The following is a 16,418-nucleotide window of genomic DNA, read 5'->3' as shown; positions in this document are numbered from 1 at the left end:
ACTCCTCTCGTGGGCTTCATCCAGGATCACAATGCTGTATTGTGTTAAGCTGGGGTCTGCAAGAATCTCCCTCAGCAGACAACCATCTGTCATGTACTTAATCATAGTGTCCTGATAACAAGACAAAAACTGATTAAATCACACAAACTCAACTAAATACATATTTTAATATACTTTAACATACTTGCACTTGAAATCATTCTTTAATTTGTTTTCTACACACATTTACCATATTTGTAAATAATATAATGTGTAAATTATTTAAAAAGGTAAGAAATAAATATATAAACAAATACATTCATGAAAAATAGTCTCACAATGCAAAAAAAAAAAAAAAGAAATTAAAATAAAATATTTGAAAACATTCAGTTTTTTCTTGTTCTACTGCCTAAAATTATCAATTTTTCAAGCATAAAAAATCTAAGTGTAACTAACGTCAATATTTGGCCCAACATAAAACTTGATCTATTTGTTTATTTTATTTTTTTATTTGTTCATTTATTTCTTTAGGAAAAAACTCATGCTTGACATAACAAAGCATGTTAAAACAATGTTGTAAAATACTGCTAAAGTTGCAATCTCTAGTGTCAGACGATCGTTCAGAAACCACTCTACTATGCTTTACTGCTAAATGTATACATTCATGTCAGTGTCAGTATCAGGGCTGATAGTGGAAAAAATTCCTGAGCCTGAACTTTTTTTCCTTGCCCCTGAGGTGAGTAGGGGTGGGGGTACTATGTATGCAACGCACTTTTAACACATAACTTGTGGGCCCCTGGGCCCAAATATATTAACAGCCTATGTGTAACCCTGATCATCATTATTGTCAAGTGGCTCTTTTTAGACACATGCCAGTGTCAGTGATCTTGTGACATTTGCCAGTAGGTGTCAGTATAAGCATGTTATAAGCACATTAATCTTATAAGTCTCTTTGCTTTAATATTTAAAAATCATTAGGCATATGACACCTGTTATCTTACATGCATAAATGTTATGAGTTTTCAACATGCATTTTATTATAACTTTTTAAAGGATATTATTTAAAATACCTTAAAATGAAAATAAGTTAGATAATAAAATAAATGAATTAATTAAAAACATAGAGAAGTCCATATTGTAGGGAACAAAGGAACTGCCAGGATGCAATAATATACAGTACAACAGATAAGTGTAACCCCTCCCATACATAAGCATGCCACAATAAATTTGACTGACATGTACTGTCAAATGACTATATTACGTACGGAAGTATGACTACGAATACATAAAATAAATGCGTTTAAATTAAAACATCGTGGAGTAGCTCAGCAAATAAACTAACTTGCGACGCGATAAATTAGGTTAAAAGTCGCGTAATGATTAAATATGGTTTTGCTCGTGTTAATTAATGTCATAAGCTTCGCCGGGTGTCGATGTCACTGCAGTGACATGCAGCGCGACACTCTGAGTGACACAGGTCACTACACATGCCACTAGCGAGTGACACATGACAGTGGAAAACCGGACTGTGCCAGTGTCATCTGTACGTCAGATGTCGTGTCACTCCATGTTAAAAGTGCTACTGTGAATCCGCGTTCAAGCGCACACAATAAGCTAAAACTCGCCCCAAGCACCGGCAAAAACAAATAACAATGAATGTGTCGAGGAAAGAGTAAGGACATATCTTAATTATTTATTTATTATTTTATTTTATTTATTTTTATTTTATTATTTATTATTTTAATTTATTATTTACTTATTCTGAGTCAGTGTCGTAAAGATCCTGACTGGCAATCTCCTCTTGGACTCGCCTTTAGAAAGAAATTCATCTTTACGGATTACATGAAGGAGTTTTTTTGTTTTCGATTTGTTTTATTTCGTTAAGTAATAATTTAAAGCTTTCTATAAATATATTTATTATGTCTGTGAGGCATATACATTTTGCTTCATTTTGTTAAGCGCTCCTGTTAAAAAACCAGATGACAGAAAGTGCATAATTTTGGTTTTCTTTATTTTATAAAAACGCTGTAAAGTTTTTTGATGTATTACTCGTACTTTGTGAGCAAAAATGACGGATAACTTTAAATTGCTCCCACTGAAAAAATGCAAGTGATTGCTCTGGCGCCTCGATGTCCTGCAAGCTTTTTATAAGCAAACTATGCGCCTAATAGCACACATTCTTTAACGTTTAAGCTACCATTGTTTTATACTTGAACTGTTTTATATCTTTTATTTTAGGCAAGTCGTGATGATCTGAGAAGGCAAACTGATCAAACAGACAATGATGGTCTTCCGCTGGGCGCTGTTCGTTAAAAAAAAAACTTAATTTTAACGAATAAAAAATGCTCCAAACGTTTTTCTAAATAAGCTGAATAAAAAACGAAACTAAATATAAACACTTTGCCATTAGGCTACATACAAAACTGAACTATTTCATAGCTGAAACACTAAGTTGTTTAAGGAGAAAGGGGAAATATATTTTTGTCCCGTCTATTGCTTCACCGTTATTTCGAGAATAAACCCAGCGTAAATATGCAGATGTCATTCCCAAAACATATCAGCATATATGTGCCGAAAACGAAAGTTTCAAACAAATTCTGAATGGATTATAGCCTGGAAAGTGCACAGCACGCTCCTCTTATTATCATTAAAAAGCGTCACTAATCTTAGTTCATAGAGATCTCACAAAGATCCGTTATAATTTATAAAGCTCTCTAAATTACACAATAAATCTTTTATTTACATGGCGTCTACACTCAAAAGATGATTCACGAGCACACAAAATGGCACTTAATAAAAACCAATCCGCCGCTTTCAGCAGTGAGTGAATTCTGTGAATCTAGAGAAATGACAGATCAATATCCGTGAACCTGATTTTTTTTCCCCCGCAGCCACAGTACGCCGGAAATCCGGCGTGGTGCCGGAACGCTATCACCCCTGCAGTATTGTAATTATCAATGCTGCTTGTTATTTCCTTTTTAAAATATTTGATGAATGTAAGTTCAAAACAAAAGCATTTTAAACACAAATTTTTGTAACATTATATGTGTCTACTTTGTAATCAATTTATTGCATCCTTGCTAAATAAAAGTATTACTTTCTGAAATAAGATGATCTCAAATCATTGAATGGTAGTGCATATTCCCCGGTTTTCTGTTTAAAATAGTACCTACTGAACTTGTGAGTTCAAAATGAAAAGCAATTCCATGCAAATGTCAACGTTGGCATGAACAGAACTTTGTTTTCAACAAAATAGCAAAACACTTATAAAAAGAATAGGTTTTTTGTGTATGCTTGTATTTTAAAGTACTGTAAAAATACTCAATAATGTCTCTGTCAATGTTTTCATACAATTATATTTGATTTACCAAAGTCACACAAGCGGCAATTCTGCATCCGTCACATCCATAACCAAGTTTTTTCCTCATAAATGCAAAAATGAATTCATTTCTGTTCTATAGTGAGACAACTCTTATCATGTTGATCAGCATTCTTTCTTTTGGGTTGTGCAGTTTAAATTACAGAATTTTTATAAAGTATATTGCATACTGCAATTTTTTTGGTCACATCCATAACCCATGTTGATTTTTTCATTTGAAATATTAAAAAAAAAGTTTACAGATTTCTATTTTTCTGATCCCATAAGTCTGTGGTTTAACTGTTTTGAAAAATATAAACAGACTTTAACATATACTTTCTAAGTGAATTTATGTTTTGAGATTTTACTGCAAATGTCACATCCATGACGCTGGATTTGCTCAGGAGAGTGTGTGTTTTTTCCTAACTTGCCTTTGTAGAGCAGTCATCAAAGCGCACTTGGTAGCCCACTTCTTCGCCCAGCCTGACCTGCATCTCACTGGACACTCTCTGGGCTACAGTGATGGCAGCAACCCTCCTGGGCTGAGTCACACCAATCCTGCCATTCCTGCTAAGACCTGGACAGAATAAAAACATCCTGAAGGTCAGATCTTGCTTCTGTACACAGAGAAGAACTAGGGATTGAATTCCAGTAATTGAGGTAAAGTTGGTTTTATACATTCACACATTTGTTTTTTTTAAACAGACAGCTTGTGACACGGTCCATATATTGTTTAATGGAAGTAAACTTGGGGTAAAGCTCCTTATTATTATATTGTAATAATAGTAAAGACTCTTATATTATAGTAAAGGATATTTGCAAATTCTAAACATGGAAATCATATTAGCAGCCAATGTCTATCAAAGTGCAACATTGTTCACTGTCAATTACATGGTGGTAATGTTGTTTTGAAGTCATACTTGGATGCTTTTTCTGACCAGTTATTCAAAGTAGCATGATGAACATAAAGGGACCGTGTCACAAGTTGTCACTGAACGAAATTTGGGTGAAGTTGTTTAAATATTTGCACATTCAGACTTTCTTCTTAATATTATATTATCAGAAAAAAATTCTTTGCCATTTCTAAATAGGCAAATCATATTAGCAGATTAAAGTACAACATGGTTTATGGTCCATTAAATGGTGCTAATCTTGTTTTGATAGTTGAATGCTATTTCTGACCAGTTATTCAAAGTAACATGGTAAACAATATAGGGAGTCTGTCACAACAAGTCCTCACTGAACAAATGTTTAAATGTTTAAAAAGTATAATTGCAAGTTGCAAGTATAATATATATATATATGAATAGAAAACCAACTTTACCCCCAAAATTACAACTAATTACAGTTACAACTGACCTGCTTTATACAAGTACTGAGGTAGCTGCGTGGTTTTTCCGCTGCCAGTTTCACCAGTTACGATCAGGAAGGTGTTTTCCTCCACAGCTTGAACAAGTTTGTCTTTGTACTGATAAATAGGAAGCTTTTTTGATTCATGGTGCTCTGTTTCACTGCTCCTCTTTTTTGTTGACATGATCTCTGTGTGCTGTTCCTCCGCTTCAGAAGGTTGCCAACATTTGTGACGACGAATTCACAAAAAGCTCGACAAAATATTACGTTGTCATAACCATTAGAAAGAAACACGTTATATGCGTTATAAGAGTTTAGTTCATCTTCATTTCAAGATGTTGCATTGGCCTGCTATACCTTGATGTTCGCTCGAAGTCGAACTCATTTTCCTCACAGTTCACGAAAACTCACCAGCGCCACCCGCTGCACTGGATGGAGAGTATCTGCTAATGCTTGTGATAGCGATGCCAATGATTGGATTCAATAAACAAATCAAAATATCTAATAAAGTTTCTAATTAAAATGTATCTAATATCTGAAAACTGGAACAGATTTTACTATTTTTGAAATAATGAAAATGAAGGTTGAATGCAAGGACAGAAAGTGGACTTTAGTGTGTGCATGACACAATGAAGCCACTGTTTGTAATGCAAATCAAGAGAGGTAGATATATAATTTCAATCTTTGCAGCAAGTAAACCAACATGTATGTGTCACTTAACAAATATTGTAGAAACGAAGACATTGAACATCAACATTTATTAAGATATTGAACTGTTTAGTAAAAAATGTCTGTAATAAAATTGTGTGCGCTGTAGAACTGTCATCGCAGTCTGACATCTGATGCTTCATTCTCCGTATATTGGGTTTTTAAACTGGTAGGCTGCTGGAGAAAATAAAGTTAAAATATAAATATATTTTGTAATGGCTACAATAATTAATAAAATTCAAACAACATAAATGACCATTCAAAACTATGAAACTATGAAAATGAATTACGCTTTTGTTTTTTGCGTTTTTTGCCAGCATTTGTTGAGATGGAAAGCTCCGCCTGGTTGACTGAAATATGGAAAATATATTGTATTATTTTCATTCCTATAACACACAGTCAACATGTTAATCTTTAAGCATAAATATTGTCTTACCATAGTATGGTTTTACATCTGAATGACTAGTTGGCTCAGGAACAGCTGTGAAGGCTGAACATTTCAAAATAATGTAAAACTATTTGGTCATTTGTATTGATCAAATAAATGAATTTTAGAAAATGAAGAGTCACCTCTCTGAGGATGTTGCCCATGCTGCACAGCAGAACTGGGATATGATGCAGGTCCATCATTTTCTTGACATGAAAAAAAATACAACACCAATTTTTCCCCAAAATTGTAAAAAGCTATTAATTTGAAACAAACTTGAAATCCAGTCAGAGTCTAACAATGTAGATGTTTGTCACAAGTAATTAACAATTAAAATATAAAACACATACCATAAACAACTGAAGGTCCCCTTCTTGGACCTTCACAAATAAGATTAAAGCATGTTTATTCTCACTTTAAAATACATTTTAGCAGCATAAAAATCATAAAAACATTTACTGTTGTCACTTATGCTATCTATTAATTAAACAATATATCAATAAATTAAACTTGATTTGATGTAACACAATGCCCATAGTGCCCTCCTGTGTTTTTTTTTTTTCTTTTTTAAATATTTCCCAAATAATGTTTAACAGGAAATACTGTAAAAAATGTCTTGCTCTATAATATCTTTTCATGTGGAGAATTTTTTGATTGTTTTATTTCAGCTAAAGTAAAAGCACTTTTAAATTTTTCATAAAACCATTTTAAAGTAGACATTAGTGACCCCATAGGGTGACACGGTGGCGCAGTTGATAGTGCTGTCGCCTCACAGCAAGAAGATCGCTGGTTTGAGCCTCAGCTGAGTCAGTTAGCGCTTCTGTGTGGAGTTCAGTGCATGTTCTCCCCGCTTTCGCGTGGGTTTCCTCCGGGTGCTCTGGTTTCCCCCAGAGTCCAAAGACATGTGGTACATGTGAATTGGGTAAGTTAGATGTCCGTGGTGTATGTGTGTGAATGTGTGTGTATGGATGTTTCCCAGTAATGGGTTGTGATTATAATGGGCATCCGCTGCGTAAAAACATGCTGATAAGTTGGCGGTTCATTCTGCTGTGGTGACCCCAGATTAATAAAGGGACTAAGCCGAAAAGAAAATGAATGAATGAATATTATTATCTCCTTAAGCCAGTGGTTCTCAAACTTTTTTCACCAAGTACCACCTCAGAAAAAAATTGTCCCTCCAAGCACCATTATGACCAGTGTTGAAATACAGTAGCGTAATAGGCCCAGTAAGGCAGCTACAACTCTGCAGTTTAAAATCGTGACAGATTAACTACTATTAAGAAGAATTTTTATTATTATCAGCCACTTTAAACATTATAAATTGTTTAAACTTGAATTTGAAAATGAAAAAAAAATGTCAACGTTTAAATTAAAACTTGTTATTTAAAAGTTTATTAAAAATGGTAGGCTACTGTATTAAAAGTAAAAAAAAAAAATATATATATATATATATATATATATATATATATATATATATATATATATATATATATTTAAATGTAAAGTGTTAATCTATAGTAACCTATTCATCAAAACCTGGAAATGTTGCTTGGACCTCATAAATATAGGCTATATGTCATCATATTCATATATGAACCATTTTTGATAAATTCTGAAATATATGTTGCATATACATATGACATTGATATTGGATTACTCTGTGTACCACTAGAAGGAAGCCTGCATATACCACTAGTGGTACACGTACCACAGTTTGAGAACCACTGCCTTAAGCAATATATATTTTCGATTGTCTATAGAACAAACCATCATTAAATGACTTGCCTAATTACCCTAACTTGGCTAATTAACCTAGTTAAGCCTTTAAAAGTCACTTTAAGCTGAATACTAATATCTTGAAAAATATTGAGCAAAGATAAAATAAATCAGTTATTAGAGATGAGTTATTAAAACTATTATGTTTAGAAATGTGTTTTAAAAAAATCTTCTCTCTGTTAAACAGAAATTGGGGGAAAATATACAGGGGGGCTAATAATTCTGACTGCATCTAATGCTTTTACAGTTCACCCAGTTCACGAAAGAAATTGCTTCTTACCTTTTATAGTGTTCAGCTTCTCTGTTCACACACCTTTTGTTTCCCTCCATATATATATTTACTCTTAAATTGTAACTGACTTGCATATCAACACATTTTAACTAAATATCTTCTTTAATTTTATGCAGAAGAAAAAAAAAGTCACCAATATTTTATGTGAGTCAGTTTATTGTATGTTGTGTGATTGTAATAAAAAGTGATGTTTCTCACCCCGGTTGTTTCTGTGACTTCTGCTTTGTTCGACGGGATAGTTGCCTATATATGTGGAATGGTTTTCATGAAAATGAAGAAACCCCATAAAGAAAGCACACTGTTGAAGATTAGGTATATTACATAATGCTCACCTTCACTATGTATTACATTAACAGAGTTAGACTCGGATGATTTATCCTTTCCTGTAAAAAAAGAAGATATATTTTCAGAGATGAAGCAGATTTTATAACATTCATTTGTGTAAATATTGAGCCATTAGGTGACAAGAAATCAGTGCTCACCAAATAGTTTTGAAATCATGCTGAATACAATGAAAAGCATGATAAACAACCCAGCTCCAGCAGCAAAGTAGAACCAGGGACTTAAATAATAAATTTCTGCATGGAAAAATACAGATTATTAAATAAATTTGAACAGAAGGAGATTTAATCATTTTGATTTTGTTTTTACAGAAAAACATTCATCACCTTAGAATTATATATATATATATATATATATATATATATATATATATATATATATATATATATATATATGCAGGGTTTAACGCTAAGGATAACGCAAAATTTTTACGGGCCGCACCAAAAAAAAAAAAAAAAAAAGTTAATTTCTTTTTCTTAGCCACATATATTAAAAAACGTGTCACAAAATATTGTCTATGAATCTAGGATTTAAATATTTGAAAAATGTTCAAATATTTAGCAGTAAAATATAGAGTGTGGAAAATGTGCAGGTATTTTATTGCAAAACAAAAGGTGGCTGACTTAAAAGTGACAGCAAATCAAGTAAAACATCGCTTCATTTTTTTCATCATGTTGTACCCATCTAAATGTTTCCACAACGTTAGAAGCTGACGTTTTCTTTTAGTTTCATAATTTGATATAGTGATTATGTTTCTGTCTATTAATATTTAGTGACGAGGCAGCACTGCACCGATCGGGCCAGTAACGATTCCGTCTACTGTCCCGAGCACCTCTTACGCTGGCCCCAGGTCATCGGGCAGTCCTTATTGTTGAGCCCTGATATATATATATATATATATATATATATATATATATATATATATATATATATATATATATATATATATATATATATATATATATATATATATATATATATCATCGGTAACACTTTACAATAATAGTACACGAATATTGATGTTTTAATTTGTAAACTAAACATTACTTTATTATAATGATGAGTTGATGCATGCGCTGATCATGAATTAACTTTAACTACAACATGAGTCACATGAGTCCGCTTGTGAATAACGGCTACCTGATTACCTGTTAGCACATGATTGTTTGTTAATTAATGTATTAATTACCACATTAGTTTATGCTTAATTGAACCATCATGAACTCATAAGCTGTTAATATAAATGTTGTGACTTTAATTGTAGGGGCACATCATCATTAACCCATTGTTAACTACTCATGAACTCCTTATGCACGTCAGTCTAGTGTGTTTACACTGAATAACAATGGGAAAGTGTTTTGTCAACATCAACATGAACAGTTTAAACACAGGAGTTCATTAGGATGAGTTAATGGTGTTGAGCCCCACCAAGTAAAGTCATGACATAATTATACATCAACAGCTCATGAGTTTATGTCAATGACATTTAGCTTAAACCTAAATGTTAATTAACACATTGATTAACAACATGCACTAACAAGTAATTAAGGTAGTCGTTATTTACACATGAACGCTTGTGACTCATTGTTGTAAAGTTAGTACATGATTAGTGTCCTCATCATTAACTTCTAATTAATCAATGTTTAGTTTACATATTAATACATCATTCTTGTAAAGTGTCACCAATATATCTGTTAATTAACAGTTTCCGGATTTTGTGTTTTTTCAGTTTATTTGCAGTTGTGAATTGCATTATGGGATGTTGATCTCTGCTCTGTTGACTTTTGATGTTGAAAATTAACTCTACAGTTTAACAAATTATAACATAAATAATAATATAAAGTATAAGAAATGACAGAGAAATCCATCTGTAAAATAACAGAAAATGTACTGGCAGTAAATATACAACACCAACCCAGACAATATAACACTCTCTGCATCTATTAAACTGTTAATAAAAGTCCCTTTTTCTAACCTTTCAAGGTTAAAAGTTGTTGAAAGGACGATCAAGATCCCATTGTACAGTTCAAAAGCATAAATATATGGGGGGAAACAAAAAATAAACACATGAATTATAAAATATGGAAGACAGATTCATTTTTTCTAAACATTCATACATTTATGGATGTTTTAACACAAAGGCGTCTAGATTCATTCATACAAAACACTTAGTAACACAAATAACACCTAAATAAAGCAATAAACATTACTTAATAGATGACACTGATATAAGTTATAACAAAATGTATTTAAAAAAACATGAAAATTTGAATAGATCTGTGCTTTACAACTTTCAGTTTACAATCTTTCATCAAAAATTGTTAAATCATTTTACTTTTAAAACCAGTTTCCAGTATTTTACTGTAAAATTACAGTATAATTTTCAATAAATTCCCCTGTGAAGAAGCAACCGATGTTAACCAATACATTTCTTTAATGTTATACAGTTGAAGTCAGAATTATTAGCCCCCTTTAATTTTTTTTTCTTTTTTAAATATTTCCCAAATGATCAGAGCAAAGAAATTTTTACATTAACTGATAATATAATTTTGTTCTGGAGAAAGTCTTATTTGTTTCATTTTGGCTAGAATAAAAGCAGTTTTAAATTTTTTGAAACCATTTTAAGGTCAATATTAATAGCCCGTTTAAGCTATATAACTTTTTTGATAGTCTACAGAACTACAGAACTAGACTTCAACTAAGCATTGAAGAGTGTGTTGAAAAATATCTGGTCGAATATTATTTACTTTCATCATGGCAAAGATAAAATAAATTTTTTTTTTGAAATGAGTTAATAAAACTATTATGTTTAGAAATGTGTTGGAAAAAATATTCTCTCCCTTAAACAGAAATTGGGGAAAAAATAAACACGGGGGCTGATAATAGAAGGGGTTGAATAATTCTGACTTCAAAATATAAATAAATTTGTATGTTATTGTATATTTATGTATAAATATATTTCTGCAGTAAAATAAATCTACAATTAAACAATTAAAATAAAATTACAATTGCACCAATACGGCATCCTGTAACACCTGAAACACTCACAATATTTTATAGTGAATTTCTGACAACATTTACAGTAGCTTCTTCTCATTCTCATATTTTTCCATGCTCTTAACTTACCCTGCGATGAATGATTCTGTATTTCTGTGATCCTCACTCTCCAGCATTCACTGTTCCACTCACAAAAGTACACACCAACCTCTGAAGAATCCAGATCATGGATGAGGATGGAGAAGTTTCCTTCCTCAACTAAAAGTGGAAAAGCAGTCACTCGTCCTTCTCTAGGATTTTCAAAGTAGATTCTGCCATCAGCTATGATCTTTACAAGAGTGTCTTTATTGTGACTCCATATCACTGTTTCATTGTTCAAGCTTGTATTAAAGTGACACGGGAGAAAGACTTGAGATTTCAGAGAGGCATTGATGCTGACTTCTGTATATCTTACTCTCCCGCAGCCCAAAGCTATACAAAAGCATCAAAATACAGCTGTTTAAGTACCATATAGCACATTTTCATCTTATAATAAAGTCAAAAACAGTTTTTAAGAACTGTCCGGTTGATTACCTTTAAACAAAGAAATATAAAAGTCCATTAAAATACATATACACTGAAAAATGATTGATTGGATTTGCTAAATGTTTTAAGGTAAGTGATTGCAAACAATTTATATGGGCTGAATTTAAACAAATTTCAGTAATGTTCGACTTAATTTGTTTGTTCAAATTCAGCCCATATAAATTGTTTGCAACCACCTTATGTAAATCCAATGAATTTTTTTTTCAATGAATATTTTTACATTTAAAAATCTAATTTAAACAATTATAATTAAAGATAATTAAATAGATGTAAAGAAAAACATTTGCCTACCATTAGAAGACACCAGAGCACCAACAAATATCCAAAGGCATAAAATGTTCATGATGCATGTCATTCAAGATGTCTAGACTGAAAGACCAAGACAGAAATGGAGAGGAATGTGTAGGCTGATGTCCTTCACATGCTATTTCCTGTAAAATACACATGCACAGCCTCTTAAGTCTAAAGTGTCTTCACAGTTCAAGTGACTCGTCGTTATATGTCAGATTAGGGATGCATCTATCATCTGATAGTGAAAATATGTGCTTTAAGATGCATTTGACAACAATAAATGCTAGATGTTATTATGCATTTGTGTGTTTTGAGGTTGCAGAATCAAACGCTGTCTATTTACCTCAGGTAAACTAGTTTCCTTTTTACCACATCCTGTTGCAAAGACAAAGTCAGATGTTAAAAGCATCTTGCAAGTTAACAGCACAGCCCATGCTAGAGATTACTGTTGTCCAGCTGTGTTCAGAAAACACTTCAACATGTAGCCTACATGCGTATTTATTTGACTGAAATTAAAATTTACTGAAATTAACCGAGTTGCAGGGTTTCCCCTTTTTCGGAAACAGTGCATTACTGCATCGTTTATTTTAAGTCTCGCTTGCAACAACCGCAACAAGCGCGTGCGAAAGTAAAGCCGCATAACATTTCCTATAAATGGCCTTAAAATAACACTGGAGGTTTACAACAGGTTTAAACTTATCTTCTTTACAGTGTAGCAAATGACTCTATAACTACCTGTAAGCTTATATAAAAAAATATTTATGATCTCTCATGAATTGTCGCAAAGGCGTACAGTCCATTTACTGATCCTGTTTGTTACGGGCTGATCTTTCATGTAACTATTTCGTGTGTATATATATGTATTATCTATATAAATATAAATAAACAAATATATATATATATATATATATATATATATATATATATATATATATATATATATATATATATATATATATATATAAAATATATATATATATATATATATATATATATATATATATATATATATATATATATATATATATATATATAGGCCTACTAATTATTTTGTCTTTTTGCAGGTTAATTGTAATAAACAACTTTCAAAATTATTATTTGCCTGTTTATCAAATTATATATTATGATATATTCTTAACTGCACATTCAACATTTATTTCTTCGATTCATTGTATCCGATTTTACCCCGTGTAGTGACTTTCCGTGATTGCTTTTCCTTCGCCTCAAATCATTATTAAAAGTAATAAGCGCGTCACCTAGTGGACAGAAGAGTCAATAGCAGGCTGTGACTATACAGATTGCAGGGAAATGATCAAACTGTTTTTTCAAGCATCAAAAATATATGTGTAATAAAGCTTTAAATTACAATAGGTTCTGTTTAACTGTCAAGGTCGTGACCATCATATATTTTAACGTGATTTGATGGCTTTAGTGTAACAATAGTTTAAATAATAATACTAAAACTAAGTAATTGTCATTTTACATTTGACTCTATCCTTTAAATCATCTAAGTTTTAACCAATTGTCAGCAAGAAGTAATCATTTAAATTATCATGAAATTAATTATGATCATTTGTTATTTTCTATATTCTAACTAAAGGTCTGAATAAGTTGCTTACATGTGTTTTATATTCTTGATTTCTCTTTGAATGAAGACAACATTTCTTACTCCATTGGCAGATTTTTTAATTAATTATAATTTTGAATACATTTTATTTTGTGTTTGTTTGTTTGTTTGTTTGTTTTAAGCATAAACTCCTAAAAACATTTTCAGAAAACAAGATTTTAAATCTTACATTAAGTCCTTAAGCAGACGCTTTTGTTTAAAGTGACTGGATGCAGACCTGGTGCAATCTGAGCTGCATCCAATGCTTTTTTAATATGCTCACATAAACCCAACCCTACCCCTCACAGTGGCATCCCTAGCTCCATTGAGTGCATCGTGTCTGACATTGCATCACTGAGATATGCAGTCTCAGCTTGCATCATCAAGGCTGCATCCAGATACTATTGGATTCAACAAGAGTCAATATACAGAAGTGCTTATACAAATGGTGTTAGTGTGAGAATTAGGTGCTAGGTGTTCTTTTACAGTGAGAGAGGAGTGTTTCTGGTGGTTTGTGTGAAGCACACCTCATAAATACAGTGTGTGTATAAGTACAGTGTATCTTTTTATTGTTTCTAGTTTTTTTTGTTTGTTTGTTTGTTTGTTTTATCTGCATTGCAAAATCAGATACAGTATGTTTGCATATTTTTCCACTTGTACACATTGTGAGCCAGGCACATAAGAAACAAAGAGAAAACTTTTTATGTAGCTCATATATTAAATCGGTTTTCAGTTGTATTAAACATTAAACATTTTTCACTTAGTTTCCTATATAATCCAAAATGTTTTAAAGAAAGATAGAAAAGGGACAATTAAAACATAATAAAGCTAACATTCATTTAATAAAGTTGCTTGTTTATTTGTATTTTACCAGTTAAACTCTGCTGCTATTTTGGGATTTCCACCTGGATTTTGCCAACCCAAATTTAAAAGCTTCCCAAACCCACATGCAGAGGTGTAATTGCAAAAATCTGGTATCCTTTTAAAGAAAACCCTTTGAATTTTCATAAAAAACCATCAGGGCTGGACTGGGGCAAAATCGGCCCTGGCATTTTGGGCCAGAGCGGCCCACTACATTCAATCAAAATGCTATCTATCTGTGCATGACCAATATGTTTATCAACTCCTATTTTATAAAACACAAAAGCCATATATATATATATATATATATATATATATATATATATATATATATATATATATATATATATATATATATATATATATATATATATATATATATATTATTTTTTAAATAAATACAGACATAAATTTCAATTTAATTTTTGTATACTGTCCATTAAGATTTTAGTTAAGTTCTAAAAAATACACTATTCATTTATTTTCCTTCGCCTTAGTCCCTTATTTATTAGGGGTTGCCACACAGTGGAATGAATTGCCAACTATTCCAGCATGTTTTATGCAGCAGATGCTCTTCCAGCCACAACCCAGTACAGGAAATCACCCATACACACTCATTCACACACACACTCATACACTACAGTCAAATTAGCTTATTCAATACACTATTCACTAAGCCTATATTTAATAATAAACATAACCAAAACTGGCTTTTGATGCATGGGTAAATCTTCAAAGGGAACAGTATTTTATAACCTCATCCTGCTTGCTGTTTCACTATGTAAATAATTAAAACATAATATAAGGAAATTTGTTTCATTTTGATATTTTGATTGACAGACACCAAACAGCCTCGTGTATCTACACATATATGTGAGTGTCATCTTCACTCTGCATTTGTATAACAAAACAGGTCTTAAATATAACTGACTCTCATTTTCATCGAATAGAACGAACTTTACCCCGTCTCTTTTGCTGAATATCAGTTTTAATAATCAATAATGGCCATTATAAAAGTATAACGTACAATGAATTAATGCGATAAAGGTAAGCAATCAGTCAATGTCCAGAATCAACGTGGTTACATAAATTAATATATTAGCTTATCTTTGCCAAAACAGTTACCTGAGAACAAGTGATTCAAAAGACTGAAGAGTCGTTAGATAGAGTCAACGTGATGAATTTAATATCACGTTTAACAGCTATAGTGAGATAAGATTCAACAGATAGTTGATTAACTGTCCGACATTTACTATACTCTCACCTGGGGTTTATACTCAAAGCACCCGCGCTGAAATACTGGCTGCAACTCTTGACAGAGTGTGTGTGGTCACGTGATTTGCGTTTTTAGCCGTGTACTAGAACGAACGTAGAACTTTTCAGAACCGCTAAATAAAATGCCAGTGTGTTTCCCGCGATTTCTCTGCGCCTCCCTTCTTTTCCTTCTCTATGACTCGACTATTAATTTTGACAAATACACACAGACGATGCACGCACACACAGAGCCCAAAATACTAGGAGTTTATGATTGGGCCAGCCCAATGTCAATAAAGAAAGTGCCAATGGGCTGCAGAGTGTCACGGGCCTGCCCGGTCTGTCTGTCCGGAAAAAACACCTCTCTCCCCAAGTGGTGCTCACTGCAGAGCCATTTGGACAGAGCTGAGCTCCAACGAGGGGGAGCTTGAGCTCTCGCTCCTCCTTTCTTTCACTTCTTCTACGAGTGATGTCACTGGGGGTAGGGTTAGGGGTGGGGTTGGTGTACGCATTAAAACAACTTATAGGAGGAGGAGCGAGAGCTCATGCTCCCCCTCGCTGGAGCTCAGCTCTGCTCAAATGGCTCTGCAGC

At 32.4% G+C, this 16,418-nt stretch overlaps 2 protein-coding genes across 10 annotated transcripts in view; both read right to left on the bottom strand.

Moving 5' to 3' along the window:
* Positions 1–5,070, bottom strand: part of dhx40 (DEAH (Asp-Glu-Ala-His) box polypeptide 40) — a 22,939-nt gene extending 17,869 nt beyond the window's left edge. For both annotated transcript variants that reach the window (XM_021466351.3, XM_021466352.3), the window contains exons 1-3: positions 4,697–5,070; positions 3,769–3,914; positions 1–111 (exon numbers count right to left, since the gene is read on the bottom strand). The exon at positions 1–111 is cut by the window's left edge and continues 9 nt beyond it. In XM_021466351.3, coding sequence (XP_021322026.1) covers positions 1–111; positions 3,769–3,914; positions 4,697–4,871 — 432 coding nt within the window. In that variant the 5' untranslated portion in view covers positions 4,872–5,070. The remainder of the gene's footprint in view (positions 112–3,768; positions 3,915–4,696) is intronic.
* Positions 5,071–5,426: 356 nt separating this feature from the next.
* On the bottom strand, positions 5,427–16,196 carry LOC101884208 (uncharacterized). 8 transcript variants are annotated; one of them, XM_073923503.1, is made up of 12 exons: positions 15,837–16,196; positions 12,449–12,480; positions 12,106–12,245; positions 11,359–11,700; positions 8,373–8,468; positions 8,223–8,273; positions 8,089–8,133; positions 6,173–6,202; positions 5,966–6,028; positions 5,832–5,885; positions 5,686–5,745; positions 5,427–5,572 (listed from the first exon to the last, which is right to left on the bottom strand). In XM_073923503.1, the coding sequence occupies exons 3-12, from the start codon at positions 12,167–12,169 to the stop codon at positions 5,535–5,537; spliced, it is 843 nt and encodes a 280-aa protein (XP_073779604.1). In that variant the 5' UTR covers positions 12,170–12,245; positions 12,449–12,480; positions 15,837–16,196; the 3' UTR covers positions 5,427–5,534. The 8 variants fall into 8 exon arrangements, with proteins under 8 accessions (XP_073779604.1, XP_073779607.1, XP_073779605.1 ...); XM_073923506.1 differs by having other exon boundaries at positions 5,427–5,569; positions 15,837–16,032; XM_073923504.1 differs by having other exon boundaries at positions 12,106–12,183; positions 15,837–15,900.
* Positions 16,197–16,418: the final 222 nt, after the last annotated feature.

Source organism: Danio rerio, chromosome 15 (assembly GCF_049306965.1).
Source record: "Danio rerio strain Tuebingen ecotype United States chromosome 15, GRCz12tu, whole genome shotgun sequence".
NCBI lineage: Eukaryota > Metazoa > Chordata > Actinopteri > Cypriniformes > Danionidae > Danio > Danio rerio.
The sequence above is the reverse complement of the archived record's forward strand: the minus strand, read 5'-3'. Positions and strand labels throughout refer to the sequence as shown.